This window comes from Mobula birostris, chromosome 5 (assembly GCF_030028105.1).
Source record: "Mobula birostris isolate sMobBir1 chromosome 5, sMobBir1.hap1, whole genome shotgun sequence".
Lineage (NCBI taxonomy): Eukaryota > Metazoa > Chordata > Chondrichthyes > Myliobatiformes > Myliobatidae > Mobula > Mobula birostris.
Window position 1 is genome coordinate 171,877,813 of NC_092374.1, and position 13,472 is coordinate 171,891,284.

Genomic DNA, 13,472 nt, shown 5'->3' on the forward strand with positions numbered 1-13,472 from the left:
ACTCACCGTTACCTGAGGGATGGAAAAGGAGATTAAATGAGAAGACGTTGGAACACGAAGATGTCTTTTCTACGGACGAGTCTGGTGTTGGTTGCTCCAAGTGTACTTGCCACACCATTAGAGAGACTGAGGACACCCCTTTCTAAGAGAAGCCTCACTGGTTAGCACCAATGGAGGTTGAAGATGTTTGGCGGCACCTGCTTAAACTGAAGGAAGCTAAGTTTAATCATGAAGCATGAGGACCTGAGCCACCAGACAGCGAAGAGGCATCCTCTTGTAGACAGAAACGGTCACATGGAGTGGCTGAAGCTGGAGAAGCTGAAGATGAGATGAGGAGGTCTCTGAGGGTCAGGAAACCCCTAGCTAAACTGACAGAATGCACCTGAAAAGCAGAGTGCTTTGTCCATTCCCATGGTGAGATATCCTACTTTCATTTACCAATGGATTGAGGGTCTTGAAAACACAAAATTCATTTGAGTACTGTGTTATTAATAGTGGTTTAATAAGTTTGACATTCATGAGGACATGACTATTTTTGGTGGGGGGGGGGGAGTGCTTTAAGCCCTGGTTAAGATTTCTACTGCGATGTTGTAGGCATTTCATTTCAGTTGTCTGCAAAAGCAGTGTGTCCTGCTGGTAGAATGTTTTGGTTTCGGCTAAGATGAGAAGCCCTGCTGGTCAACTTAGGAACGTGAGTCAGCCAATCAGGGTTGTGGGGAAGAGTTTTCTGAAGGACAGTAGTCTGGTTTGGAGGATTTTGAGGGAGCTGCAGAGTGGGACAGAAGGGAAGATGCCTCCGAAGGAGAGTCCTCACTGCACAGAGTGCTTTGTGCAGATGAATGGCTCCAGGGAAGAAGGGCCAATACTCCTGAGAGAGAGCCAGTTTGTTGGAGTTGCACTAGGAGGGAAGTTCGGAATGTGGTGTGTGCTTTCATGCAGTCAGTGGGTCCAGCACATGAGAAAAAGACAACACCAGTATGAGTTCCAATGTTTTTGTGAACATTAGACAGGTTTAACTCTAATGGGCCCTTTAATAAACGAGAGAAAATCTGCAGATGCTGGAAGTCCAAGCAACACACACATAATGCTGGAGGAACTCAGCAGGCCAGGCAGAATCTATGGAAAAGAGTATAGTCGACATTTTGGGGGTCTCAGCCTGAAACATGAACAGTTTACTTTTTTTCAGAGATGCTGCCTGGCCTGCTGAGTTCCTTCAGCATTTTGTGTGCATTGTTTGGGCCCTTCTCTTTTCTTTTTCATGTTAACTGTTTGATAGCTGAAATTTGTAAATATGCTTCCTTGATAATTTTATGCAGTGTATAGCCTGTTATTTCTGGCGACCGACAATTCTGTATGGGCAGCATTTACACAGTGTTCACTCAAATCCAGGTTTCCTTAATCGGAACATCACGACGTTCCCGTTTGTTTGAACCCCAAATCATACCGACCCGGGCTGTATATTGTTTGAGTCGGGTGGCTGTTAGCAGAACCGCTGAATGGGCCAAGTTTGTGTACGAGCCTGGTGAGGTTACACAAGATAGGACCCATTTTTTAAAACCCACACAGCAAGACTGTCAAACACCCAATGTATGAAAAAGAACAAATGGAGCAAATAATAAAAAGTGAGCAAATAACATACAGAACGTTAACCACAGAGTCCCCGAAAGAAAGTCCACAACTCGGAACCCGTTCAGCGCTAAGGCGAGTGAAGGCCCGTACGAGAGCCCGAAGGCCGCAGAGCACAGCTGCTCTTGAACCTGGTGGTGTGGAACCGAGACTCCTGCACCTCCGCCCTGATGGTAGTCGCGAGAAGAGATGGAGAGTGGTCAGACGCAGGCAGACAACACTGAATATCCATTTGTTTTCTGCTCCCATCCTCGACAATTTTAATGGGAGACGCTTTTAACCTGCGCGTAGCATTAACTGGAGCCAACCGCGGGTTCGTGTTTCTCCCCTGCAGTGTCCGCCCCGGGCAACGGCCGTCCCCGTTGTACCTGCGCTTACCAAAGTCTAGTTCACCGAATCCCGCAGGAGACTGCAAAAGCACCAGATCGTTTAATCGGATCAAAAGTACAAAATTAAAGGGGAAATTAAAGGCTACAATCAATCGCGTTCAGAAGTCTAGTCCAGCAGTCCCCAACCACTGGGCCGCGGACCGTTACCGGGCCGCAAACCATGAGCTACCGGGCAGTGAGGAAACGATATAATTTGTCGATAGGAGTCAGCTGCACCTTTCCTCATTCCCTGTCACACCCACTGTTGAGCTTGAACGCACATGAGGTCATTACGCACGCATCATCCATGTCAGCACGGGAAGAAGATCAATTCCTCGAGCTTGCAAGTGACGGTGGGCTGAAAAGTATGTTTGACATAACATCTCTGCCGGCATTCCGGATCAAAGTCAAGGCTAAATATCCTGAGATAGCCACAAGAGCACTGAAAACTTTGCTTCCATTTCCAAAATCATATCTCTGCAATGAATTCAACAAAAACTAAATTGCAGGATAGACTGGACATAAGGAACCCCCTTCGAGTATCGCTGTCTCCCATCACCCCTCGATGGCACCATCTTGCTCCAGGAAAACAAGCCCAGAGCTCCCACTGATTCAGCGATATTGGTGTGTTGCAATGATTTTATACGTTCATACGGATAAAATATGTGCTGTGTGTTTAATATCCAAACGTTACTTAAAATGTTATGATGCTATTGACTTGTAAGTGACTTATACAGTAATTGACTTATCACTGTATTCACACAAGGAAAATATGCACTGCGTGTTTAATATTAAATTCGTTAGATAAACCCTTTTAGAAACGAAATTGAGTGTATTAGCCACTAAAAAGTGACTTATAGTTGACTGATCTTCTATATTCCGGTCATGATTAACACCACCGCCCCCCCCCCCGAACAGAATCGCCAAAAACGATTTGTGGAAAAAAATCGGCACGTACTCACATTTGCACCAGGTGCCCGCGCAAGGCTTCATGGTAATTGTAGTCTTCTCCGGGTAAACACAACGTATTTGACTGCTACTCTTATCCGTCAGCAACCCTACCCCCCCCCCGGGGGCGGTCCGCAAGAATATTGTCAATAATAAACCGGTCCGCGGTGCGAAAAAGTTTGGGGACCCCTGATCCAGAAAAAGTGTAACTTCTCTTTGGAGCGAAGGGGGATGAGGGGTGACTTACCAGAGGCGTACAGGATGAAAAGAGTGGAGAGCAAGCGCCTTTTCCCCAGGTGACCACAGCTAAAACGAGAGGCTGTAATTTTAAGGTGCGGAGGAAAGTATAGGGGCCATGTCAGAGGCAAGATCTTTACACAGACAGTGATGGGTGGTGGTAGAGGCAGATATATTAGGGACCTTTAAGAGACTCTTAGATAGGTACACGATGAAATAAAAATGGAGGGCTATGTGGGAGGGTTAGGGTTAGATTGTCTTAGAGTAGGTTAAAATGTCGGCACAACATTATGGACTGTTTTACGTTTTCTCTCCCCTTCATGACACCTTCTCCACATCTCCCTCTTCCCTCTTCACCCTCCCTCTCTCTTTCTCTTCATCTCTGATTTCTAAAAGACCATAGACCATAAGACATAGGAGCAGAATTAGGCCATTTGGCCCATTCAGTCTGCTCCATCATTCAATCATGACTGATCCTTTTTTTAAAACATCTCAATTTTTCTCTTGCAGTGAATAAAGGGGATGGTTGTGGTATTGAAGTGATGTATCTTAAAGCTACATTCAATTACTCCATGGGGGACACCATGACTTTGAACTGTACGGTGAAGTTCTGTGATTCAAAGACACTTACCGCAGGTTGGTGCAAGTGGCTTGTAAACAGTTGTGAACCATTGCCAAATGAAAATGAGAAGTACAAGAGCCATCCTTTCAAGATGTTTATGGTTTACACAATCCCTTCCGTTAACCTGACTGACAGCGGCAAATATCGATGTCAAGCTGAACAAGATAATGCAACATCAATAGGGCACATCATCACCGTGAATGTACATGGTGAGTATTGACAGTTCTTTAACTGTGGAAAGTTACTGATTGTAACATTATTGTGCTGAAGGAAGTTAATTACAGTGCACGTTATGTGCTGTCTGGGGCTGAATCACACCTCTACCCACTCTCACCACCCTATCTGACCAAGGTAGGCCACACAGACCACCTATGACATCGTATGTCCCCTGGCCAGTCCCACACCTACTCCAGCTCAATCCCTCATCTGAGCCCTTGTGACCTGCTTCAATTCTCCACACGTGTAACACCATGATGTGGGGAGGGGTCAGCGACAGAGCTGTCAAACAGCATTTTGTTTGTTTAGAGTGGTACAGGTAACAGACCCTTCCAGCCACACTGCCCAATATCACCAATTTGACCAATTAACCTACTAACGTGCGTTTTTGCAATGTGGAAGGAACTGGAGCACCCAGAGAAAACACAGGTGGTCATAGGGAGAGGGTGCAGACACTTTACGGGCAGCGGTAGGAACTGAACGCAGGTCACTGACTGCTGCAATAGAGTTACATTAACCGTGCTCCACTGTGTCACCATTACTCCCAATAACCTCCTCACAATCTCACTCTCAGCTCCTGACCACATCACAGCCTGGGTCAGTCATGGACTAAAGAGCTGAACTCCGGCTTAGTGGGAAGGTGACTGTCCCCCGTATCAAAACAACCCCTGACTGAGCCTGACACCGTGGAGCCCAGGTAAACCTGAAGGTCCTTGGGCATCGGGCAAAAACTCAAGTGGTTGGTGTTACAATGTGAGTTGGCAATATCAGAACCCAAGTGCAGGGGAAAGGCAGACTCGATGCAGAGATAACGACACGAGTTTATTCATAATCATTTGAAAGATAACATCAGTGACTCAGCTGAGCAATACCGCGAGGAGTAACATTCTCCAAACTAGGACCCCATGATTAGCATTAATTGGGCGTCCGCTTAAATAATACAAGAAACATGGAATCCCCCAGCCTGTCAAAATAAGCTGAACAAGCTTAACCAGACAGCACCAGGAGACCGCATTACAAAGAGTGCGTTGCTCGAGAAATATACAATGAATTAATGGATCTTGTTAAACAACACTTAACCAATTCTGATGCTCTGAAAACGTCAATGCTCTCTGTACCACAGCACAAGCTCAAAGAGCTCATTACAGTTGAGGGTCAGAAGGAGGGGGTGTGTGGGTATTGGTAGTCAATCATGCCAGTCCCAAGACGTCTCTGCAGCTCATAATACCCCCAACCCCTCCCTCGCACAGAAACTAACAAATCACCCAACCCCTCATCACTGATCTTCCTGGCATTGTATAAGATCAGAAGGGGAGGGGGGTCTATCGCTGTTCACTAGTGAATGCATGATGTTTATCAGAGGGAGGGAGAGATTTGCATCTCCTCTGCAGCCAGACCTGAACCACACTCAGGAATGGGCTGATGTGTGGCAGGTAACGTCCACATCACCACTGACCGGGCAGTGACTACCTACCTGCCACACTCGGTAGTATTCCCATTGCTGTTCCACCCCACTCCTCCCCTCCATCATCACCACAAACCAGCCTCAGTCATTCGGTATCCTGTGGCAACTGACTCTCCTCCTGACACCCCAAGGTCCCTGAAGGCAAAGTCAGGAGGGTGGTGGAACACTCTCCACTTGACAGAGTTAGCCAAGCCTCAAAAACTCTCAAGACATCTTAACACCATCCAGGACAAATCAGCCCACATGACCAGCTCCCCATCCACCTCTCTAAAACTACCCCCTTCCCTCTGCCACTGGTGCACAGTGGCAGCAGTGTGAGCCACCCACAAGATGCACTGCGGTCACTTGCCCTGGCTTTTCAGACAGCTCCTCACAATCCATCCCTTCTACCACTGAGATAGGTCAGGCAGCCAGTGCAAGTAACACCACCACCTGCAGGTTCCCCTCCAAGTCATACACAGTCCCATCTTGGAAACATATTATCGTTCCTTCACCATCACTGGGTTCAAATCCTGGAATTCCTTCCCAAACTGCACCATGGAAACACCTTTGTCAAAGGACTGAAAGTTTCAAGCTGGCAACTCCAACTTCGCGTGACAGTTAGGGATGGGCTTGCCTGTGATGCCCAGATCTTCTGAATCAAGGAATTCTTTGGTAGGACTGGGAATCCCTCTAGCGGCTGCCAAGGGAAACGGGAAACTCTCAATTTTCAAGTGGGATTCTGGCTTCTTCCCCCTTCCTTCTCAGTTCTGATGAAGGGTCTTGGCTCAAAACATCGACGGTTTATTCCTCTCTATAGATGCTGCCTGACCTGCTGAGTTTATTTATTTAGCTGTACAGTGTGGCGTAGGCCCTTCTGGCCCTTTGAGCCATGCCATTCCAGCATACAATGACCAATTAGCCTACCCAGTATGTCCTTGGACTGTGGGAGAACACCAGAGCTGCCAGGGGAAACCCACACATTCCACAGGAAGGATGTACAGAAACTCCTTATAGGATGGTGCTGGAATTGAACTCCAAAGTCCGGAACGCCCTGAGCTGTAATGGCATCAGGCTAGCCACTTGGTTGTGTCTGTGTTACTCCCCATGTTCTACCTGGGCCCAGTACTCAAAGATGGTTTCACCCTGCACTCAATAACATTTGTGTCCCAACGGGGCGCAGTTACAAACTGCCCTTTTCTTCTCCCTCCCCACGAGTTCCTTCATTGTTGCATCAGAATGGGTTATTTGTATGATGCTGATGCAGGTGATATCACAATAAGGGTGGTTCTCTCCTCCTCCATGATAACCAGCCCATGAACGCTTCATGAAAGTGACATGGACAAGGCTCCAGGTCCATTCATATTCTGAAAGGTGCAGGCCCGTCAACAAAGGATCTCCCGTTTGGGTCTTTGAATGCTCAGGTCAATGTTTAAGGCACGTCCACATTCTACCATGGCCAATCTTTCTGGTGTGCAGGTGAGATCGGTTCTCTTTAATCAACGTATGGGATGTGTGTCAGCAGCGTCACCCATCCCCAAATTCCCATAGCAAAGGTTGGGAGCCAGTTACCTTCTACTGAAGGAGCTTCCACTGTTCTGTTGGGGATGGAATTCCCGGAGTTCGACCCAGTGACAGTGAAGAAATGGGAGTTGAAGGGAACTTGTTGGGATGGTGTTCTCATTCATCTGCTGCAGCGTTTGTAGACTAGGAGGTGCTGCGGGAGTAACCTCGGCAAGTAACTGACAGTGCACTTCATAGACGGTGCACACAGCAGGCACTGTGCACCAGTGGTGGCGGTGGGGGGGGGATAGTATTTAAAGGTGACAGAGGAAGTGGTTTATCTGCAACTGAAAAGATCGTTCAGAATGAATGCCTTCTGTATATAATCTCGGGCAGTTTTTCTGAATTCCAGTGACTCAGTGTCACAGTGATGTATCCACGTTGCTTTGATCTGCTTGCTTTTCACTTCAGGACTAGAATCCAGACCTCTGGATATAAAAGGCAAGAAATGAAAAGATTATGACAAGCTAAAAATTCAAGACATTTCTGTTAATTGACTTTTATCTCTTCCTAAGGAGTGAAAGCGACTACTCATGGGCCCAGCACCACTGGTGAATGTGAGTTTGGCTGATTTCGTTTGGTGATTTTCCTTTCCTGTTTAAAGGCTACTTACCGCACGGAGTTGGTAAAGTGTGACTCGTCCTGGTCCTCAAACAATCAGGGTTCTCCTGAGATGAAACTACTAATCATCTTCAGTCTGTGCTGGTACCAACCAGAGGCTCTTCCGCCATTGTTATTGGCTGTTCCCTGTCACTTAGCAATGCCAGAATAATTCTCTGATGTAACCAGATACAGCAGGGTTCTTGGGTCCGTGGGCCTTCATTCCGAGCAGATGGGCTTGGAAGGCTGTTCAGAGCTCCGCACCAAAGAGCCGCCTTCAGTTCCTTTGGGGTCAAAGTGGGGAGCTAGGTTCCAGAGATGGGCAGGGGACCGCCGAAATATACAGGGACTCAAAGGGTTAAATTCAGAGAACATGCTGCCCGGGGCTAGGCTTGTGGTTTCTGGAGTGTTGGCACTTAGTGGAGGGCAGTGTCGAAGCTGTAACATGATTGGATGCTTTGATTAGGTTGCTGGAAAGATATGGGGGTGCCCAGAACTGGGGATGGAGGTGGGGGGGTGCGGGAGGAGCATGTCTTTGAAATGGGAACCCAACCCATCCAGGACTGACGTTGGCACCACCTCCCTGCACACACAAGTGGGAATGTGAAACTTTTTCCCCCAAATACTCTGAGGGCTGAAGGGAAGTTGGATCGTCTGAGAGATTTCTGTTGGGTTTGGGTTGTGGAACCAATGTGGAGATGGTGTTGAGATGAAGAGAACAATTTAATTGAACAGTTAATGGACCTGAGGATCGAAAGAATCCCACTCCAGTGACCCTCTGGGATCTTGGCATTGATTAATGTGGTGTGACTTCTCTGAAGAGCAGGGTGCTGAGTAGGTTCCTCAGCTGAGGAGGCTCTGTTTCTTCTTCTCTCTCTGAGCCCTATGGTGACCAGGTTCCTCCAGAAGAACCACCCTGATCTATGAAACAATGTTACTATCAATGAAAGGCGAAAGGAGTACAAGCTGGTCTGCTCCGTCCGGACCTGTGACTGGGTTCTAGGGCTGTCACATCTTATCCAGGTGTGAAGCTGCTCTGCTCCGTCCAGACCCGTGACTGGGTCCTGGGGCTGTCACGTCTTATCCCTGTGTGAAGCCGCAGCTCTTGATAACGTTCAGTGCAGAACAGCCCTCAACACGCTTCCTGTTCTCGCACTTCATACCAGCAGGTTTTTTGGCTTCTGTCTGCAATAAACTTATCACACTTTTTTAACGTACAAAGCACAGCATTCAGTTTATACCATGACACCGAAAACACAGCATTCACATTCCCCTGCCGACCATAGGAACAGCGTGAACCCCTGTCACTTTCCCTGGTGATTAATGCCTCCAATAAGCAGAGCAATACTGAGGGAGGGGCAGTACAGAGGGAGTTTTGGATGGGTGGGGTGCTGCAGGAGGGCCATTACTGAAGGAGGGGAGGTACTGAGTGTCATGCTGTGGGAGGGGGCAGTACTTAGGGAGCATTAAATTGTGAGAGCAGCAGTAGTGAGGGGCTGTACTGAGGTGCATCACACTGTGGGAGGGATGGTAGCAAGACAGTGTCTCACCGTGGGAGGAGCAAGCCAATATTCATTTGATGGAGTGGCCATCGTTTGAGTGGAGCAGTATTAGAGTGGCCTGGCTTTGGCTCAACAGCTTTGGGCGAGCACAGGCAGAGGCTCTCGTAAGTTTTCTTCTGTCATTACATAGGTAGTGCACTGAGAATTGGTCCAGAGTTGGTGGTATGTTCCTTATGTGAAATGTGGGAACTTTAGGAAACCTCCAGTTTTCCTGATAACTACATCTACACAACATGCGCTGAGCTGCAGCTCCTTAGAGACCGTGTTAAGGAACTGGAGCTGCAGCTTAGTTATCTTCGGCTTATACGGGAAATGAGGAGGTGATGGATAGAAGCTACAGGGAGGAAGACATGCCTAAGTTGTAGGGGTTAGGGGAATCTCGGGATGAGCCTTCAGCGTTCTTCAATGGGAGGGTGAGCAGCAGCAGGTCATAGTCCATGTCGCTACCAATAATGTGGATAGGAAGGGTGATAAGGTCCTGCAAAGTGAGTTCAGGGAGTTAGATGTGAAGTTAAAGGGCAGGACCTCCAGGGTTGTGCTCTCAGGAGTACAATCCATGCCATGTGCTGGTGAGGCCAGAAATAGGAATATCATACAGTTTAACACATGGCTAAGGAGTTGGTGTAGGAGGGTGGGCTTCAGATTTTTGGTCCATTGGGCTGTCTTCCAGGGAAGAAGGGACCTGTACAGTAGGAACAGTTTGCACCTGAACTGAAGGGGACCGATATCCTGGCAGCAAGGTGTCCTAGTTTACACAGTGTGCGGCTTAAGCAGAGCACTACATAGAGGAGTGGTTGTGAAGGAAGATGTTATTAAGCCTGCATACAAAGTCAGGAATCAAAAGTTTGAGCATGCTGGGATTAATGTTCTGAGCTGTGTATATTTCAATGCAAGGGGTGTTGTAGGAAAGGCGGATGAGCTCAAGGCATAGATCAACATGTGGAATTATGATATTGTAGCCTCTAGTGAGACTTGGATGCAGGAGAGGCAGGATTGGCAGCTTATTGTTCCGGAGATTCTTTGTTTTAGATGTGATAGAGTGGGACAGATTAAGGGGGGTGGGGGGAGAGGGTTAGCAATACTAGTCATGGAAAATGCCACGACAGTGCTGACAGAACAGACTGGAGAGCTCGTCTAGTGAGACCTTGTGGGTAGAACTGAGGAATAAAAAGGGTATGACCACATTAATAGGATTATATTACAGATCACCCAACACTCCATGGGATTTGTAGAGATCACACACTGTTGTAAGAAATATAAAGTTGTGATTGTAGGTGATCTTAACTTTCCACATATTGACTGGACTCCCATACTGTAAAAGGGCTGGATGGGAAAGAGTTTGTCAAATGTGTTCAGGAAAGTTCCCTTAATCAGTACATAGAGGTCCCAACTAGAGAGAGTGTGATATCTGATCTCTTATTAGGGAATGAGACAGGGCAGATGAGAGAACACTTGGCATCTAGTGATCATAATGCCATTAATTTCATAAATTATGGAAAATAGCAGGTCCGGTCCTCAGGTTGAGATTCTGAGTTAGAGAAAGGCCAATTCTGATGGTATCAGAAAAGGAGTATAAGAAATGCAAGAGAACACTAAAGAAGGAAATCAGGACAGTTAAAAGAAGGTGTAAGGTTGCCCGAACAAAACAAGGTGAAGGAGAATCCTAGGAGCTTGTACAGATTTATTCAGAGCAAAGGAATAGCTAGGGACAGGCAGTCTATAGATGTGAGGAAATGCAGCAGCGAGGTCATAGACCCTATACAGATTACAGAGGAGGAGATGGTTGCTCTCTTGAGGCAAAATAGGGTGGATAAATTTCCAGGGCCTGACAAAGTGTTTTCTTGGACCCTGCAGAAATTGCAGGGGCCCTAGAAGAGATATTTAAACATACTCAGCCACAGGTGAAGTTGTAAAGGGTTGGAGAATAGCTAATGTTTTCCCATTGTTTAAGACAGGCTCTAACAATAATTATAGGCTGCCGATTCTGACATCAGTAGCGGGAAGGTTATTGGAAGGTATTCCAAGGGACCAGATATATAAGTATTTGGATAGACAGTGACTTATTAGGACTGGTCACATGGTCTTGTGCATGGTAAGTCACGCCCAATCAATCTTACAAAGTTTTTCAAGGAAGTTACCAGGAAAGTTCATGTTGTCTACATGGACTTTATTGAGGCATTTAAGAAGGTCCCACGTGGGAGGTTGTTCAAGGAGGTTCAGTTGCTTGGCATTCAAGATGAGGTAGTAAATTGGATCAGATATTGGCTTCACAGAAGAAGCCGTAGAGTGGTGGTAAATGTTTGCCTCTTTAACTGGAGGCCTGTCACTAGTGGTGTGTCGCAGAGATTGGTGCTAGGTCTATCGTTGTTTGTCATCTATATCAATGATCTGGATGATAATGTGGTAAATTGGATCAGCAAAATTATGAGTAACACCAAGACTGAGACATAGTGGATAGTGAGGAAGACCATCAAAACTTGCAGCAGGGTCTGGACCAGCTGGAAAAATGCAGTGAAAAATGGCAGATGGAATTTAATGCAGACAAGCGCGAGATGTTGCACTTTGGGAGGACCAACCAGGGTAGGTCTTACAGCGTTGTAGAGCACTGTGGAGTGTGGTAGAACAAAGGGTTCTGGGAATACCGGTCAGTAGTTCTATCGCAGGAAGACAGGGCTATAAAGAAAGCTTTTGGGACATTGTCCTTCATAAATCAATGTGTTGAGTATAGGAGATGGGATGTTATATTGAAATGTATAAGATGTTGGTGAGGCCTAATTTCGAGTATTGTGTGCAGTTTTGGTCACCTATCTACAGGAAAGATATAAACAAGGTTGAAAGAGCGCAGAGGAAATTGACAAGGATGTTGCCGGGACTTGAGGACCTGAGTTTTAGGGAAAGGTTGAATAGGCTAGGACTTAATTCCCTAGAATGTAGAAGACTGAGGGAAGATGTTTTAGAGGTGTACAAAATTATGAGGGGTCTAGATAGGGTAAATGCAAGCAGACTTCTTCCACTGTTTAGGGAGAGACTGTGACTAGAGTCCATTGGTTAAGGGTGAAAGGTAAATGTTTAAGAGGAACAGGAATGGGAACTTCTTCGCTCAGAAGATGGTGAGAGTGTGGAACGTGCTAGCAGTGCAAGTGGTGGATGTGGGTCCGATTTCAACATTTAAGAGAAATTTGGACAGGTACATGGATGAATGGGGTATTGAGGGCTATGGTCCGGGTGCAGGTCGATGGGAGCAGGCAGATTAATGGTTCGGCATAAAAGCCAAAAGGGCTGTTTCTTTACTGCAGTGTTCTATGACTTCTAGAAGATTGAACAGTACCGCAGAAAAACAGGCCCGTTGACCCACGATGCCTGTGCCAAACACAAAGTGAAATTAAACTGCATCCCTTCTGCCTGTACATAATCCATATCTCTCCATTCCCTACATTTTCATGTCCATCTAACAGCAGCTTAAATGCCACAATTGTATCTGCTTCCAATACTCCTTTCTTCCGCCTGTTCCAGCACTGCAATAAACTTTGCTTTGCACATCTCCCCTAAACTTCCTCCCCCCCCCCTTTAAATGCTTGTCCTCTTGTACTTGACATTAATACCCTGGGAAAAAGATTCTGAACGTTTACCTTATCAGTACCTTTCATAATCTTACAAAACTCAGCCTCACCGCTCCAAAGAAAACAATCCAAGTTTGTCCAGCCTCTCTCTATAGTGCATACCCTCTAATCTGGGCAGCATCCTGAGAAACCTCTTCTGCACCCCCTCAGCATAAAAGCAAAAGAGAGAGCATATAATATGGCAAAAGTTAGTGGGAAGGTAGAGGATTGGAAAGTTTTTAAAAACCAACAGAAGGCAACTAAAAAGCCATAAAGATAGTAAAGATGAAATATGAGGGTAAGCTCACCAATAATATAAAAGAGGATACAAAAAATTTCTTCAGTTATATCAGGAGTAAAAGAAAGACAAGAGTGGGTATCAGATCACTAGAAAATGACACTGGAGAGGTAGTAATGGGAGAACAAAGAAATGGCAGATGAACTTAATAAATATTTGCATCAGTCATCACTGTGGAAGACTTGAGCAAAGTGCCAGAAATACAACAGTGCTGGGGGTTAGAAGTGACCGTTGTTGCTATTAGAAAGGAGAAGGTACTTGGGAAGCTGAAAGGTCTGAAGGTAGAGAAATCACCAGATGGACTACTTCCCCAGGTTCTGAAAGAGGTAGGTGAAGAGATTGTGGAAGTATTAGTAATGATCTTTCAAGAATCACTAAATTCTGGAATG

At 46.4% G+C, this 13,472-nt stretch overlaps 1 protein-coding gene across 2 annotated transcripts in view; it reads left to right on the forward strand.

Annotated features, from left to right (window-relative positions):
• The window catches only part of LOC140198035 (B- and T-lymphocyte attenuator-like), a 42,347-nt gene that overhangs the window by 16,147 nt on the left and 12,728 nt on the right, over positions 1-13,472 (forward strand). Inside the window, exons 2-3 of one of the 2 annotated variants that reach the window (XM_072258864.1) lie at positions 3,690-4,010; positions 7,540-7,581. In XM_072258864.1, coding sequence (XP_072114965.1) covers positions 3,690-4,010; positions 7,540-7,581 — 363 coding nt within the window. The remainder of the gene's footprint in view (positions 1-3,689; positions 4,011-7,539; positions 7,582-13,472) is intronic. The other variant, XM_072258865.1, reaches the window with a different exon arrangement.